A 13,207-nucleotide genomic window follows, 5' to 3' on the forward strand; every position below is an offset into this window, starting at 1 on the left:
CTAACATCCAAACAAGTTCAAGCTGCCCTGCAGTCCGAGGGTACAACAGTGTCAACCCGTACTATCCGTCGGCGTCTGAATGAAAAGGGACTGTATGGTAGGAGACCCAGGAAGACCCCACTTCTTACCCTGAGACATAAAAAAGCCAGGCTGGAGTTTGAAAAAACTTACCTGAAAAAGCCTAAAACATTTTGGAAGAATGTTCTCTGGTCAGATGAGACAAAAGTAGAGCTTTTTGGGCAAAGGCATCAACATAGAGTTTACAGGAGAAAAAAGAGGCATTCAAAGAAAAAAACACGGTCCCTACAGTCAAACATGGCGGAGGTTCCCTGATGTTTTTGGGGTTGCTTTGCTGCCTCTGCCTCTGGCACTGGACTGCTTGACCGTGTGCATGGCATTATGAAGTCTGAAGACTACCAACAAATTTTGCAGCATAATGTAGGGCCCAGTGTGAGAAAGCTGGGTCTCCCTCAGAGGTCATGGGTCTTCCAGCAGGACAATGACCCAAAACACACTTCAAAAAGCACTAGAAAATGGTTTGAGAGAAAGCACTGGATACTTCTAAGGTGGCCAGCAATGAGTCCAGACCTGAATCCCATAGAACACCTGTAGAGAGATCTAAAAATGGCAGTTTGGAGAAGGCACCCTTCTAATATCAGGGACCTGGAGCAGTTTGCCAAAGAAGAATGGTCTAAAATTCCAGCAGAGCATTGTAAGAAACTCATTGATGGTTACCGGAAGCGGTTGGTCGCAGTTATTTTGGCTAAAGGTTGTGCAACCAAGTATTAGGCTGAGGGTGCCAATAATTTTGTCTTGCCCATTTTTGGAGTTTTGTGTGAAATGATCAATGTTTTGCTTTTTGCTTCATTCTCTTTTGTGTTTTTTCATTTAAGACAAATTAAATGAAGATAATACCAAAGAATTTGTGTTTGCAATCATTTTCAGGAAGAAACTGAGTATTATCTGACAAAATTGCAGGGGTGTCAATACTTTTTGCCACAACTGTAGCTGCATTTACCTGCTTCATTGAGTGTGTTTTATACTTATGTTTGTAGGTACGGCTCTTACAGGGTATATATGTACATTGTGCTATTATATGTCTTTACTAACGCCAGGCTCTTCCATGGGTCTATTCATGGGCCTTATATGTTACTAGATTATGGCCCGATGCTATCGCATCGGGAGGATGCGATAGCATCACACCTCTTGCCATGTTAACCCTCAACACACACACTTCTCAACACACACTCCTCTCACCTTTCACCATCTCCACTCACTCTTTCACTCCACATACGACCCCTTCTCTCACTCCGTCTCTCATACTCACGCCGTCATCGCCGCTGCTCTACGATCCCCGACATCTTCTTCCGCCGGCCCCATCCTGGATCCAGACGTTGTCCACGCCGGCGACATGTTCTTGCGGCGATGCCATCTTGAGTATCGTGAAATCCCGCGATAGTCAAGATAGCGTCGCCGGAAGAACATGTCGCCGGCGTGGACGACGTCGGGATCCAAAATGGCGTCGGCGAAATCTCGCGAGTTTTCGCCGACGCCATTTTGGATCCCGACGTCGTCCTCGCCGGCGACATGTTCTTGCGGCGACGCCATCTTGACTATCGCGGGATTTCGCCGATCCAAAATGGCGTCGCCGCAAGAACATGTCGCCGGCGTGGACGACATCGGGATCCAAAATGGCGTCGGCGTAATCTCGCGAGATTTCGCCGACGCCATCTTTTTGGATCCCGAGTCGTCCACGCCAGCGACATGTTCTTGCGGCGACGCCATCTTGAATCACGTGGGATTTCACGAAATCCAAGATGGCGTCGCCGCAAGAACATGTCGGCGGCCTGGAGAACGTCTGGATCCAGTATCGCGGCGGCGGAGGAAGATGTCGGGGCAGCGACGATGACGGTGTGAGTATGAGAAACGGAGTGAGAGAAAGGAACGTATGTGGAGTGAAAGAGTGAGTGGATGTGAGTGGAGGTGAAAAGTGAGAGGAGTGTGTGTTGAGGCGGTGTGGTGTGTTGAGGGTTAACATGTGCATGTGTGTGGTGACGTCACCGGTTACAACTGGACGGAAGTTGTTACAACCGGAAGCTGCTTAGGGCATTTATTATTATAGATGATGAGGAAGAAGCCGTCTGTTGTTGGCGGTGATGGCGTGTAGAGGCTTCTTCAGCCAATGTAATAGATTTAGAGTTAGGGGATTCGTGTGTGAGACGACAGCGTTTATAAGCCTTAATCTTTTCAAGTCGATGCTGTTTTTCCTCAGGAGTCTCATTAGCACGGCGTTGTTTTTGTCGTAGTGCTAAAGCTGCTTTCCTTTCACTGGCATTGGCATACTGTGCATCGGTATTGAATGGTGGTATTGATAGGGCAGAAACAGATTGCTGATTAGTTATGTCAGTGAACGGCATATGGGATGAAGTGTAGCAGTAAATTGTTCCACATGCTGATGTGGAAGCATCCTGTTGTGAGTCTAATAATAATGATGAGGAAGAGGCCATCTGTTGTCGGCGGTGATGGCGTGCAGAGGCTTCTTCAGCCAATCTTATGGATTTAGAGTTAGGGGATTCGTGTGTGAGGCGACGGCGTTTATAAGCCTTAATCTTCTCAAGGCGATGGTGTTTTTCCTCAGGAGTCTCATTAGCACGGCGTTGTTTTTGTCGTAGTGCTAAAGCTGCTTTCCTTTCACTGGCATTGGCATACTTTTTGTTATGACTCATGTTGGCACAGGTAAAGGAGTCTATTTGGCAGTTATCTGGCAGTGAAGAAGGCGTCCTGGAGTATTGTAGAGTAAACAGATACTAATTGACCCTGTAATTGCCCAGCAGTAGTTATGAAGTGGTAGTGGCAAATTGGCCCTGTAGTTAGACACCGGCAGAGGAGCAAGGCAGCAGTAGTTATGGCGGTAGAGGCAAATTGGCCCTGTAATTAGACACAGGCAGAGGAGCAAGGCAGCAGTACTTATGGCAGTAGAGGCAAATTGGCCCTGTAATTAGACACCGGCAGAGGAGCAAGGCAGCAGTAGTTATGGCGGTAGAGGCAAATTGGCCCTGTAATTAGACACCGGCAGAGGAGCAATGCAGCAGTAGTTATGGAGGTAGAGGCAAATTGACCCTGTAATTAGACACCGGCAGAGGAGCAAGGCAGCAGTAGTTATGGCGGTAGAGGCAAATTGGCCCTGTAATTGTGACGTCTGCCTGCGGTCTGGACTGCAGCCAGACAGCACCCCGAGAAACACTGAGACCCTTTACCCCTATACAGGGATCTGGATTTATAGCAGAGCCCAGGAGGCGCTGTCTGAATAGGAGCAATGACCAGAGCAGGACGGTCGCCAGAAAGGTGTTCCAATACAGGACACAGAGGCAATGATATCCGAGACTAAACCAGTCAGGCAGAAATGGTATAAAAACAGTAGACAGTAGCAGAGTCAGATTCCAGGTCGAAGCCAGAGTCATAAACCGGGAGGGCAGCAGAGGTACAGAATCGTTAGGCAAAAGCAGAGTCAGAATCCAGGCCAAAGTAAGAGTCATAAACCAGGAGGGCAGCAGAGGTACAAAGTCGTTAGGCAGAAGCAAAGTCAGAAGTCCAGGCAAAAGTCAGAGTCAGTAAAACAGCAATTCACACAGTAACACGCAGGGGAACCAAGAATATGTCCGGCGGCCTGCAAGAGCAGTCCCAAGGTATTTAAGGGATCAGGTCATCCCTTACAGGCCCGTGGCCTGATGATGTCATCTGGACCGCCCCCAGGACCAGGCTGGATGGTAATGCACCAGCCCCTTCATGACTGACCGAGGAGCGAAGCCTGCGTCCAGCGGACGCCTGCGCAGGAGCCTCATGACTATCGCCGCCACCACTCGGGGTTGAAGCACAACGCCTCCCAGAGACCAAGGCCGAGACTGCAGGCCACGGGTCAGACGGTGATAGGACAGTCCGGCGCCTCCTAGTGGTCGAGGCCGGAACAGCAGGCCCTGAGTCTGACGGTGATGTGATAGTCCGGCGCCTCCTACTGGCCGAGGCCGGGACAGCAGGCCTCGAGTCTGGCGGTGATGTGATAGTCCGGCGCCTCCTACTGGCCGAGGCCGGAACAGCAGGCCCTGAGTCTGGCGGTGCCGTGACAGTAATTAGACACCGGCAGAGGAGCAAGGCAGCAGTAGTTATGGCGGTAGAGGCAAATTAGCCCTGTAATTAGACACCGGCAGAGGAGCAAGGCAGCAGTAGTTATGGCGGTAGAGGCAAATTAGCCCTGTAATTAGACACCGGCAGAGGAGCAAGGCAGCAGTAGTTATGGCGGTAGAGGCAAATTGGCCCTGTAATTAGACACCGGCAGAGGAGCAAGGCAGCAGTAGTTATGGCGGTATAGGCAAATTGGTCCTGTAATTAGACACCGGCAGAGGAGCAAGGCAGCAGTAGTTATGGCGGTAGAGGCAAATTGGCCCTGTAATTAGACACCGGCAGAGGAGCAAGGCAGCAGTAGTTATGGCGGTATAGGCAAATTGGTCCTGTAATTAGACACCGGCAGAGGAGCAAGGCAGCAGTAGTTATGGCGGTATAGGCAAATTGGTCCAGTAATTAGACACCGGCAGTAAACAGGCATAGGACCAAGGCAGCAGTAGTTATGGTTGTACAGGCAATGCCAAGCGTCCGCACAGCAAGTCGGCGTGAGGTAAATGACGCAATTTCACGAATGCAAGATGGCGTCGGCGAAATCTCGCGAGATTTCGCCGACGTCATTAACACCTCTTGCCATGTTAACCCTCAACACACCACACCGCCTCAACACACACTCCTCTCACCTTTCACCTCCACTCATGTCCACTCACTCTTTCACTCCACATACGTTCCTTTCTCTCACTCCGTTTCTCATACTCACACCGTCATCGTCGCTGCCCCGACATCTTCCTCCGCCGCCGCGATCCAGGATCCAGACGTTCTCCAGGCCGCCGACATGTTCTTGCGGGACGCCATCTTGGATTTCGTGAAATCCCGCGATATTCAAGATAGCGTCGCCGCAACAACATGTCGCTGGCGTGGACGACATCGGGATCCAAAAAGATAGCGTCGGCGAAATCTCGCGAGATTACGCCGACGCCATTTTGGATCCCGATGTCGCCCACGCCAGCGACATATTCTTGCGGGACGCCATCTTGGATGTCGTGAAGTCCCGCGATATTCAAGATGGCGTCGCCGCAACAACATGTCGCTGGCATGGGCGACATCGGGATCCAAAATGGCGTCGGTGTAATCTCGCGAGATTTCGCCGACGCCATCTTGAATCTCGTGGGATTTCACGACATCCAAGATGGCGTCCCGCAAGAACATGTCGGCGGCCTGGAGAACGTCTGGATCCTGGCTCGCGGCGGCGGAGGAAGATGTCGGGGCAGCGACGATGACGGTGTGAGTATGAGAAACGGAGTGAGAGAAAGGAACGTATGTGGAGTGAAAGAGTGAGTGGACATGAGTGGAGGTGAAAGGTGAGAGGAGTGTGTGTTGAGGCTGTGTGGTGTGTTGAGGGTTAACATGTGCGTGTGTGTGGTGACATCACCGGTTACAACTGGACGGAAGTTGTTACAACCGGAAGCTGGTTAGGGCATTTATTATTATAGATGTTGTACATTCATTCTTTCATTGGTCTTTATTTTGACACAGTGAAGTCTGTGGCATTTCCATCAGTCTTATTTCCTCCATCATCAGGAACAGCCTTGGATTATATGATTCTGTAACAGGCATTATTATATGTTTATTGTGCATTATGCTCTGAGCCTATGTATTAGCTCTTATGATATAGGGTGGGCTTTGTCGCCTCTATTACGGGCCTTTTGTGCTTTTTTGTATGTCATTCTATGACTTTTTAATGTTTTTATTCATGGTGTTGTCTTTTCTGCAATAAAATTTGTATATTGTTGTGGTGATCCCTGTGTTTGTGATCAGTAGCTTTTTCTACTTATTCTTCAGGCTATTTAACCCTGTTACCAGCTCAGGTCTTTGCTGTTCCTATGAGTTTTGGTGAGTGGTGCTAGCAACATTGGTTACTCTCTTTCAGGGTTGGTCTAGTGTTCATTTCCCTTTCTTTACATGCTACATTCCCAGGGTTTCTCACAAAGGAATCTACCTAATCTCAACAAGGCTCTGGCCCCGTCACCAGACTCCAGCTTCCCGGCAACAGCATGCCTGGCAAGAAAGTCCCACTCCCATTTACTGGGAACTGGGTGAAGAGTATCTGGGCCCTTTAGGGCTCGCTCAGCTGGGGCATCTTGTTCCAAGTGTATCTCTGCCTGCGCTCGTTTGATGCCAGTCTTGCTGGGTCTCGCTGCGATTGCACACAACATTAACTAAATAATTACATATTCACATATAAAGTCACACAGCTAAAATTAGGGTATTTGTAACTATTTAATCTTGCCCTCAAATAAAGCAGATTAAGTGCTTTTTTAGATTTGCTTTAAATCGGCCTGTCTGTAATGTAACAGACTAAGCTGACCCAAAATGAGGGGTGACTCATATAGTAATACAGTTTCCCAATGTCAGAATTTCATGTGGGCATTAGGAATGCCCGTTGTTCAATCTGCAGTGATTTTTATTGAATCAGATGATAATTGCATTCTGCAATCACAGTGTGGTAATGTTATTCCGTAGACTGACTACCCGACAAATCTGGCAGATATCAGATGTTTCGGTCTGGTAGTAGGCTGCATCAGCCCGTAACTCTTGTAATGGTGTTGGCTATAGACATTGGCTCTCAGCTCCATCACTTGCTCTGGTAGGCCACAGGCTACTTCTTGCTTGTGACCTGCTAGTGGCCAGAACTATGCAAGGGACATAGGAGGTGTTAGGACATTCATAGCATATGCACTGGTCTGGAGCTTCATTCAATCCAGTGATGAGTTCATACAAGAAATCAGTGGTGAGTAGAGTTGAGCGATACCATCCGATACTTCAAAGTATCGTATCGGATGGTATCGGCCGATCTTTAAAAAAAGTATCGGTATCGCCGATTCCGATACCGGAAGTCCCATTCAAGTCTATGGGACTTCCGGTATCGGAATAAGAAAAACCCTTTCCTGCCCTTGTACAGCCTCTCTGGGGTCTGTACGGGCCTTTCGGGGGGCTGTGCCGGCCTGCCAGGGGGTCTGTGCAGGCTCCGGTGGTCTGTGCAGGCTCCGGGGGGCTGTGCCGGCCTGCCGGGGGGCTGTGCCGGCCTGCCGGGGGGCTGTGCCGGCCTGCCGGGGGGCTGTGCCGGCCTGCCGGGGGGCTGTGCAGGCTCCGGGGGGCTGTGCCGGCCTGCCGGGGGGCTGTGCCGGCCTGCCGGTGGTCTGTGCAGGCTCCGGGGGTCTGTGCAGGCATCGTCCGATGGGACTACAAGTCCCATCGGGCGATGCCTGCTACCATGACAGTGATTGACACATTAGCCAATGATGGGACAGTAGTAGTCCCATCATCCGGCTAATGTGTTAAATGTAAAAAAAAAAAAAAAAAAATTACATGCTACATACATACAACATGCATACTACATACATGCTACATTCATACTACATACTACATACATGCTACATTCATACTACATGCAACATACATACTACATATATACTACATGCATGCTACATACATACTGCATACTACATGCTACATACATACTACATATATACTACATGCATGCTACATGCTACATACATACCACATACATACTACATATATACTACATGCATGCTACATACATACTACATATATACTACATGCATGCTACATACATACTACATGCTACATACATACTACATATATACTACATACATGCTACATACATACTACATGCATGCTACATACATACTACATGCTACATACATACCACATACATGCTACATATATACTACATGCATGCTACATACATACTACATATATACTACATGCATGCTACATACATACTGCATGCTACATGCATGCTACATACATACTACATACATACTACATGCTACATACATACCACATATATACTACATACATACAATACATTCATACAATACATACATAGACATACAGTACATATAACATAGAGTAACATACTTACCAATACTTGTCACATTGTTCCCCGAAGCCATTGTCGTCTACGGAATAAATATTAACATAACAAACCACAAAAATACTCACCCACGATCCGAAGCAGTCCACGAGTGTGTCCCACGACGATCTTGGGTAGAGAACTGAAGCATCAGATGATGCTGCCGTTCTCTACGGGCTGCAGGAATCCAATGACGGAAGGTAGGTATCCCACACAGCAATGGCATAAAGTGAGACTAGGGACTTTTTTTTTTTTTAAGTGGCGGAGGAATACAGTGCGGAAGGATACCTACCTTCCGTCATTGGATTCCTGCAGCCCGTAGAGAACGGCAGCATCATCTGATGCTGCAGTTCTCTACCCAAGATCGTCGTGGGACACACTCGTGGACTGCTTCGGATCGTGGGTGAGTATTTTTGTGGTTTGTTATGTTAATATTTATTCCGTAGACGACAATGGCTTCGGGGAACAATGTGACAAGTATTGGTAAGTATGTTACTCTATGTTATATGTACTGTATGTCTATGTATGTATTGTATGAATGTATTGTATGTAGTATGTATGTAGTATATATGTGGTATGTATGTAGCATGTAGTATGTATGTAGTATGTATGTAGCATGCATGTAGCATGTAGTATGTATGTAGCATGCATGTAGTATATATGTAGTATGTATGTAGCATGCATGTAGTATATATGTAGCATGTATGTAGTATGTATGTGGTATGTATGTAGCATGTAGTATGTATGTAGCATGCATGTAGTATGTATGTAGTATATATGTGGTATGTATGTAGTATGTATGTAGTATGTATGTAGTATGTATGTAGTATGTATGTAGTATGTATGTAGTATATATGTAGTATGTATGTAGTATATATGTAGTATGTATGTAGTATATATGTAGTATGTATGTAGCATGTAGTATGTATGTAGCATGCATGTAGTATATATGTAGTATATATGTAGTATGTATGTAGTATATATGTAGTATGTATGTAGCATGTAGTATGTATGTAGCATGCATGTAGTATATATGTAGTATATATGTAGTATGTATGTAGTATATATGTAGTATGTATGTAGCATGTAGTATGTATGTAGTATGTATGTAGCATGCATGTAGCATGTATGTAGCATGTATGTAGTATGTATGTAGTATATATGTAGTATGTATGTAGCATGTAGTATGTATGTAGTATTTTTTTTTTTTTTTTTTTTTAACATTTAACACATTAGCCGGATGATGGGACTACTACTGTCCCATCATTGGCTAATGTGTCAATCACTGTCATGGTAGCAGGCATCGCCCGATGGGACTTGTAGTCCCATCGGACGATGCTTGCACAGACCCCCGGACATCAGCACAGCCCCCCGGCAGGCCGGCACAGCCCCCCGGCAGGCCGGTACAGACCCCCACAGGGTGCACAGACCACCGGCAGGCCGGCACAGCCCCCCGGCAGGCCGGTACAGACCCCCACAGGGTGCACAGACCACCGGCAGGCCGGCACAGCCCCCCGGCAGGCTGGTACAGACCCCGGGCAGTCCACACAGCCCCCCGGCAGGCCGGCACAGCCCCCCGGCAGGCCGGCAGAGACCCCCGGAAGGCCCGAAATGACGGCGCATCATGATGCGCACACACCGCGCATCATGATGACGTCAGGCCGTCAATCAACTGAACTTCCGATTCCGATGCCGAATTCCGATATTGAAAAAATATCGGAAGTCGGTATCGGAATTCCGATACAGCAAGTATCGGCCGATACCCGATACTTGCGGTATCGGAATGCTCAACACTAGTGGTGAGCGTTCATTCTGGTAAAATTTGTGACATTCTGCTGGCTTGGGCTGCGCATAAAGTGGCTAAAAACAGAGATATACACCGATGAGCAAAAGGGTAACAATGTTTTGAACTTTTGACTGTCTGCACTATATCACCTCTTTCAGCCTGTATAGTCTCATTCTGCAGTATATAAGCCCTTTCATATATACACAGCCACATCCTGCAGTATATCAGTCCTTTCAGCCCCCATCCTGCAGTTTAAGACACTCTTTAGCATCTCTATACACACTGATGAACCAAGGGGTACAATTTTTTGAACTTTTCACTTTCAGGTTCTGTGGCACCCCAGAGTCTGGTTGCCATAGTGACATTGCCTCCCTCTAAGGGGTGATGTCATGCCTGGAGGCAGGAGGGAGGTCCCCATGCCAGGTAACACAGGTTACAAGACAATTCCTGCTGCAGGTCAGAAAGGGGAGCTTCCTTATAAATTCTGGCCAGCAGGTGGGGTTAGTGAGTCAGTAAGAAGTCAGCTGAGAGAGTAAACAAGGGAGTTGTCATGGAAACAGGAGCAGCTGGAGCTCATGACTAGACAGCTAGGGACAGTTGAAGTTGGTCTGTGAAGAGGAAAAGGACAGGAGCAGAGTCAAGAGGCTCTAGGGGAACTAAAATTGCATATAGCTGACCCCAGAGTGAAGCGCTGATATAAAAAGGGACGCCAGAGTCCTTGGCTGGGCAGGAGCTGTATGCCCTGACAGCCGAATCTGGAGTACAGGGGACAGCAATTTCCTTGGACACACCAAACACCTGAAGGCACGGCAGCAGACCAAGAGCCCAGGGCTGACAGTGAAAAGGACAGTATCCGTGATATAGGCTCACGCTCTCAGTCATACAGGTTAGAGATCATCATGCAGGAGAGGGCCGCAGCTTAGCTACAAGCAGCAGGGACCTGAAAACAGAGCGCAGAAGGAAGGTCCCCCACCCCACCTGTCAGGGTGGATCCCCTGAATGCCTCCAGGCGAGCTGGACTCAATCCCTCATCTGTATGTGGTACCCCAGATTGCAACTACTTTCAAGTAAAAGGTAAAGAAAATTGCACCTCTCTGTGTCCTTCACTTATTCTCTGCACCCCAACATTCACCACCATCTGAACAATCAAATATATTTGCCCTGGGGCCCCGCTCTACCCATGCGGAGCTGAACCAATATTTGCTGCATCACCATCAGCCCCAGAGGACCAAAACCGCAGCGTCGGCCATCCATTGCCGAACACCACGGGTGGTGTCACAATTAAACACCACATAACTATCCTCTATTTAATTACTGGACACCCAGGGCCATGGACCGGGTCACTGCCACGTGACATCCCCTTTTGAGAGCCTGACCAGCCCGGTACCGAGTAACCTAAGGCCCTGCAGGGCGCTCCAGTTCCATAGCTCATCATTCACTGCTACTTCAAGCGTAAGACCAGCATTTTACAGAGAATTATCTTGGCTATCTCATCCATAAATTTGACTACTATTTAGAATATGATTAGCTATGCAGATTCTTGTTATGTGACTGCATTGGTATTGTTTTTCTCTTGGTGGTGGAAAAATCTTTTCCTTCCTGACTACTATAAAATATAACCTGTTCTTACATTTCCTAATAGCTCAATGTGTTATTAGGTTGATTCCCAAGTTAAAGGTCATTGGTTCAAATCAAGGAACAGCTATGAAGACAATTTCCAAAGAAAAGAGAAACAACATAATCCAGCTCATTGATAGTGGTCTCTCGACCAAGAAGTTGCTGAACTGCATCATGTGAGTGCCCTGACAGTTGGAAGAGTATGAAATAAAGTAAAAAAAATGTTAGAGTCAACACGTCAGCTCAACATCAGTTCTGGCACAGCAAACAGAGCAAAGGAGGTGGCTCACATGCTTCATAATAGTGAGATCACAGACATCCATGCAAGCACCGTGTAATGCACGTTACGCAAGTCTGGAATGGTGGCTCGAAAAAGATAAAATATTAACAACTTCAATATTGCCATAAGAAGCAATGGCTTCAGTTTGCAAAAAAATACAAAAAGTGGACAGGAGAAGATTGAAAACGGGTGATTTAGAGTGATGAGACAAACGTCAAATGGGTCAAGAAATTGAAGGAACTTTTTAAGAATCGTTTCGTGATTGTCAACTTTTGTCAGTGATTACTAATATTGTAAGGAGTTGTGGTAGATCAAAACATATTATAAAGTGTTTTCTTGTGCATTATTAAGAATAAGCCTCAATTCATTTTTTTATAAATTATATTCCGCAGAACTCTGATATTCAATATGTGAAGTGCTAAGTTCAAGAGATTAAGGGCAATGACTGCCATCTATCTCACTTTTATTTCCATTTCAATGCAACCTTGCATCACTATACATCTGTTTTGTTGATTCACAAGAGCACTTCAGATGCTATACAGTTGATTTTGACAAGTACTACAATTTAAACTGCTAGATGATTCTCACCAAGATGATTTCAATAGAGATATTATAATTTAGAGCCATGCTACCTTTCTTTAGGATCATAAATTACATCTAATATACTGTGCACTTCAGAATTATAATTGTATTTCCTAATTTAACAATTGTAGTGAATGCAGAGATTTTTAATGTTACTCTGATAGCCATTATTGCAAACATGGTATACTATAATACATGTATATTCAGCACTGGGACATTTCACGCTGAATAAATTTAGCCTTGATTTATTTTATTCTCATTCTGATCTGATCTTGATCTTCATCTTCTAAACCTTTAAGGTTTTTTTTATATGGAGAAATAAAGTATGGAAAGAGAAATTCAAATAGAAACTATTGTCTTTGGTTCACTTTATACTAGGAAGATGAAGCAGGTTACTATATCCTGCTATGATATATGTGGTTTTCCATAAAATATGTCTCTGTTCATAGAGCATTGGTGGAGTTTTAGTTTCTGATATACCAAAACAAATTGACTTATCAGAAATACCAGAAATTATAATAATATGCATCAAAATAATACATTTCAAATATAATATCAACTAATACTACATGTTAAACAAATAATAAAACATTACCAAAATATTCTTTATATGATATTTGAATAATACCAACAGGTGATGGCCAAATACCAGTTCCACAATTTCAGAATATGGCTTCATTCAGGCATCCAGGCTTCACATAGATGTACTATCCGTGAATATCACGGATAAAATATGTACCATTATAGTCTACTAGATTATGGCCCGATGCTATCGCATCTGGAGGATGCGATAGCATCACACCTCTTGCCATGTTAACCCTCAACACACACACTCCTCAACACACACTCCTCTCACCTTTCACCATCTCCACTCACGTCCACTCAC

The 13,207-nt window shown here is 46.0% G+C and overlaps 1 protein-coding gene across 3 annotated transcripts in view; it reads left to right on the forward strand.

Moving 5' to 3' along the window:
- Positions 1-12,525, forward strand: part of LOC141087825 (uncharacterized) — a 57,186-nt gene extending 44,661 nt beyond the window's left edge. For 2 of the 3 annotated variants that reach the window (XM_073573664.1, XM_073573663.1), the window contains one exon: positions 11,485-12,525. In XM_073573664.1, the coding sequence (XP_073429765.1) occupies positions 11,485-11,639 (155 nt within the window). In that variant the 3' untranslated portion in view covers positions 11,640-12,525. The remainder of the gene's footprint in view (positions 1-11,484) is intronic. The other variant, XM_073573666.1, reaches the window with a different exon arrangement.
- The last annotated feature ends 682 nt before the right edge of the window (positions 12,526-13,207 follow it).

Source organism: Dendrobates tinctorius, unplaced genomic scaffold, assembly GCF_039654945.1.
Source record: "Dendrobates tinctorius isolate UK_male_01 unplaced genomic scaffold, ASM3965494v1 ptg000035l, whole genome shotgun sequence".
Taxonomy (NCBI): Eukaryota; Metazoa; Chordata; class Amphibia; order Anura; family Dendrobatidae; genus Dendrobates; species Dendrobates tinctorius.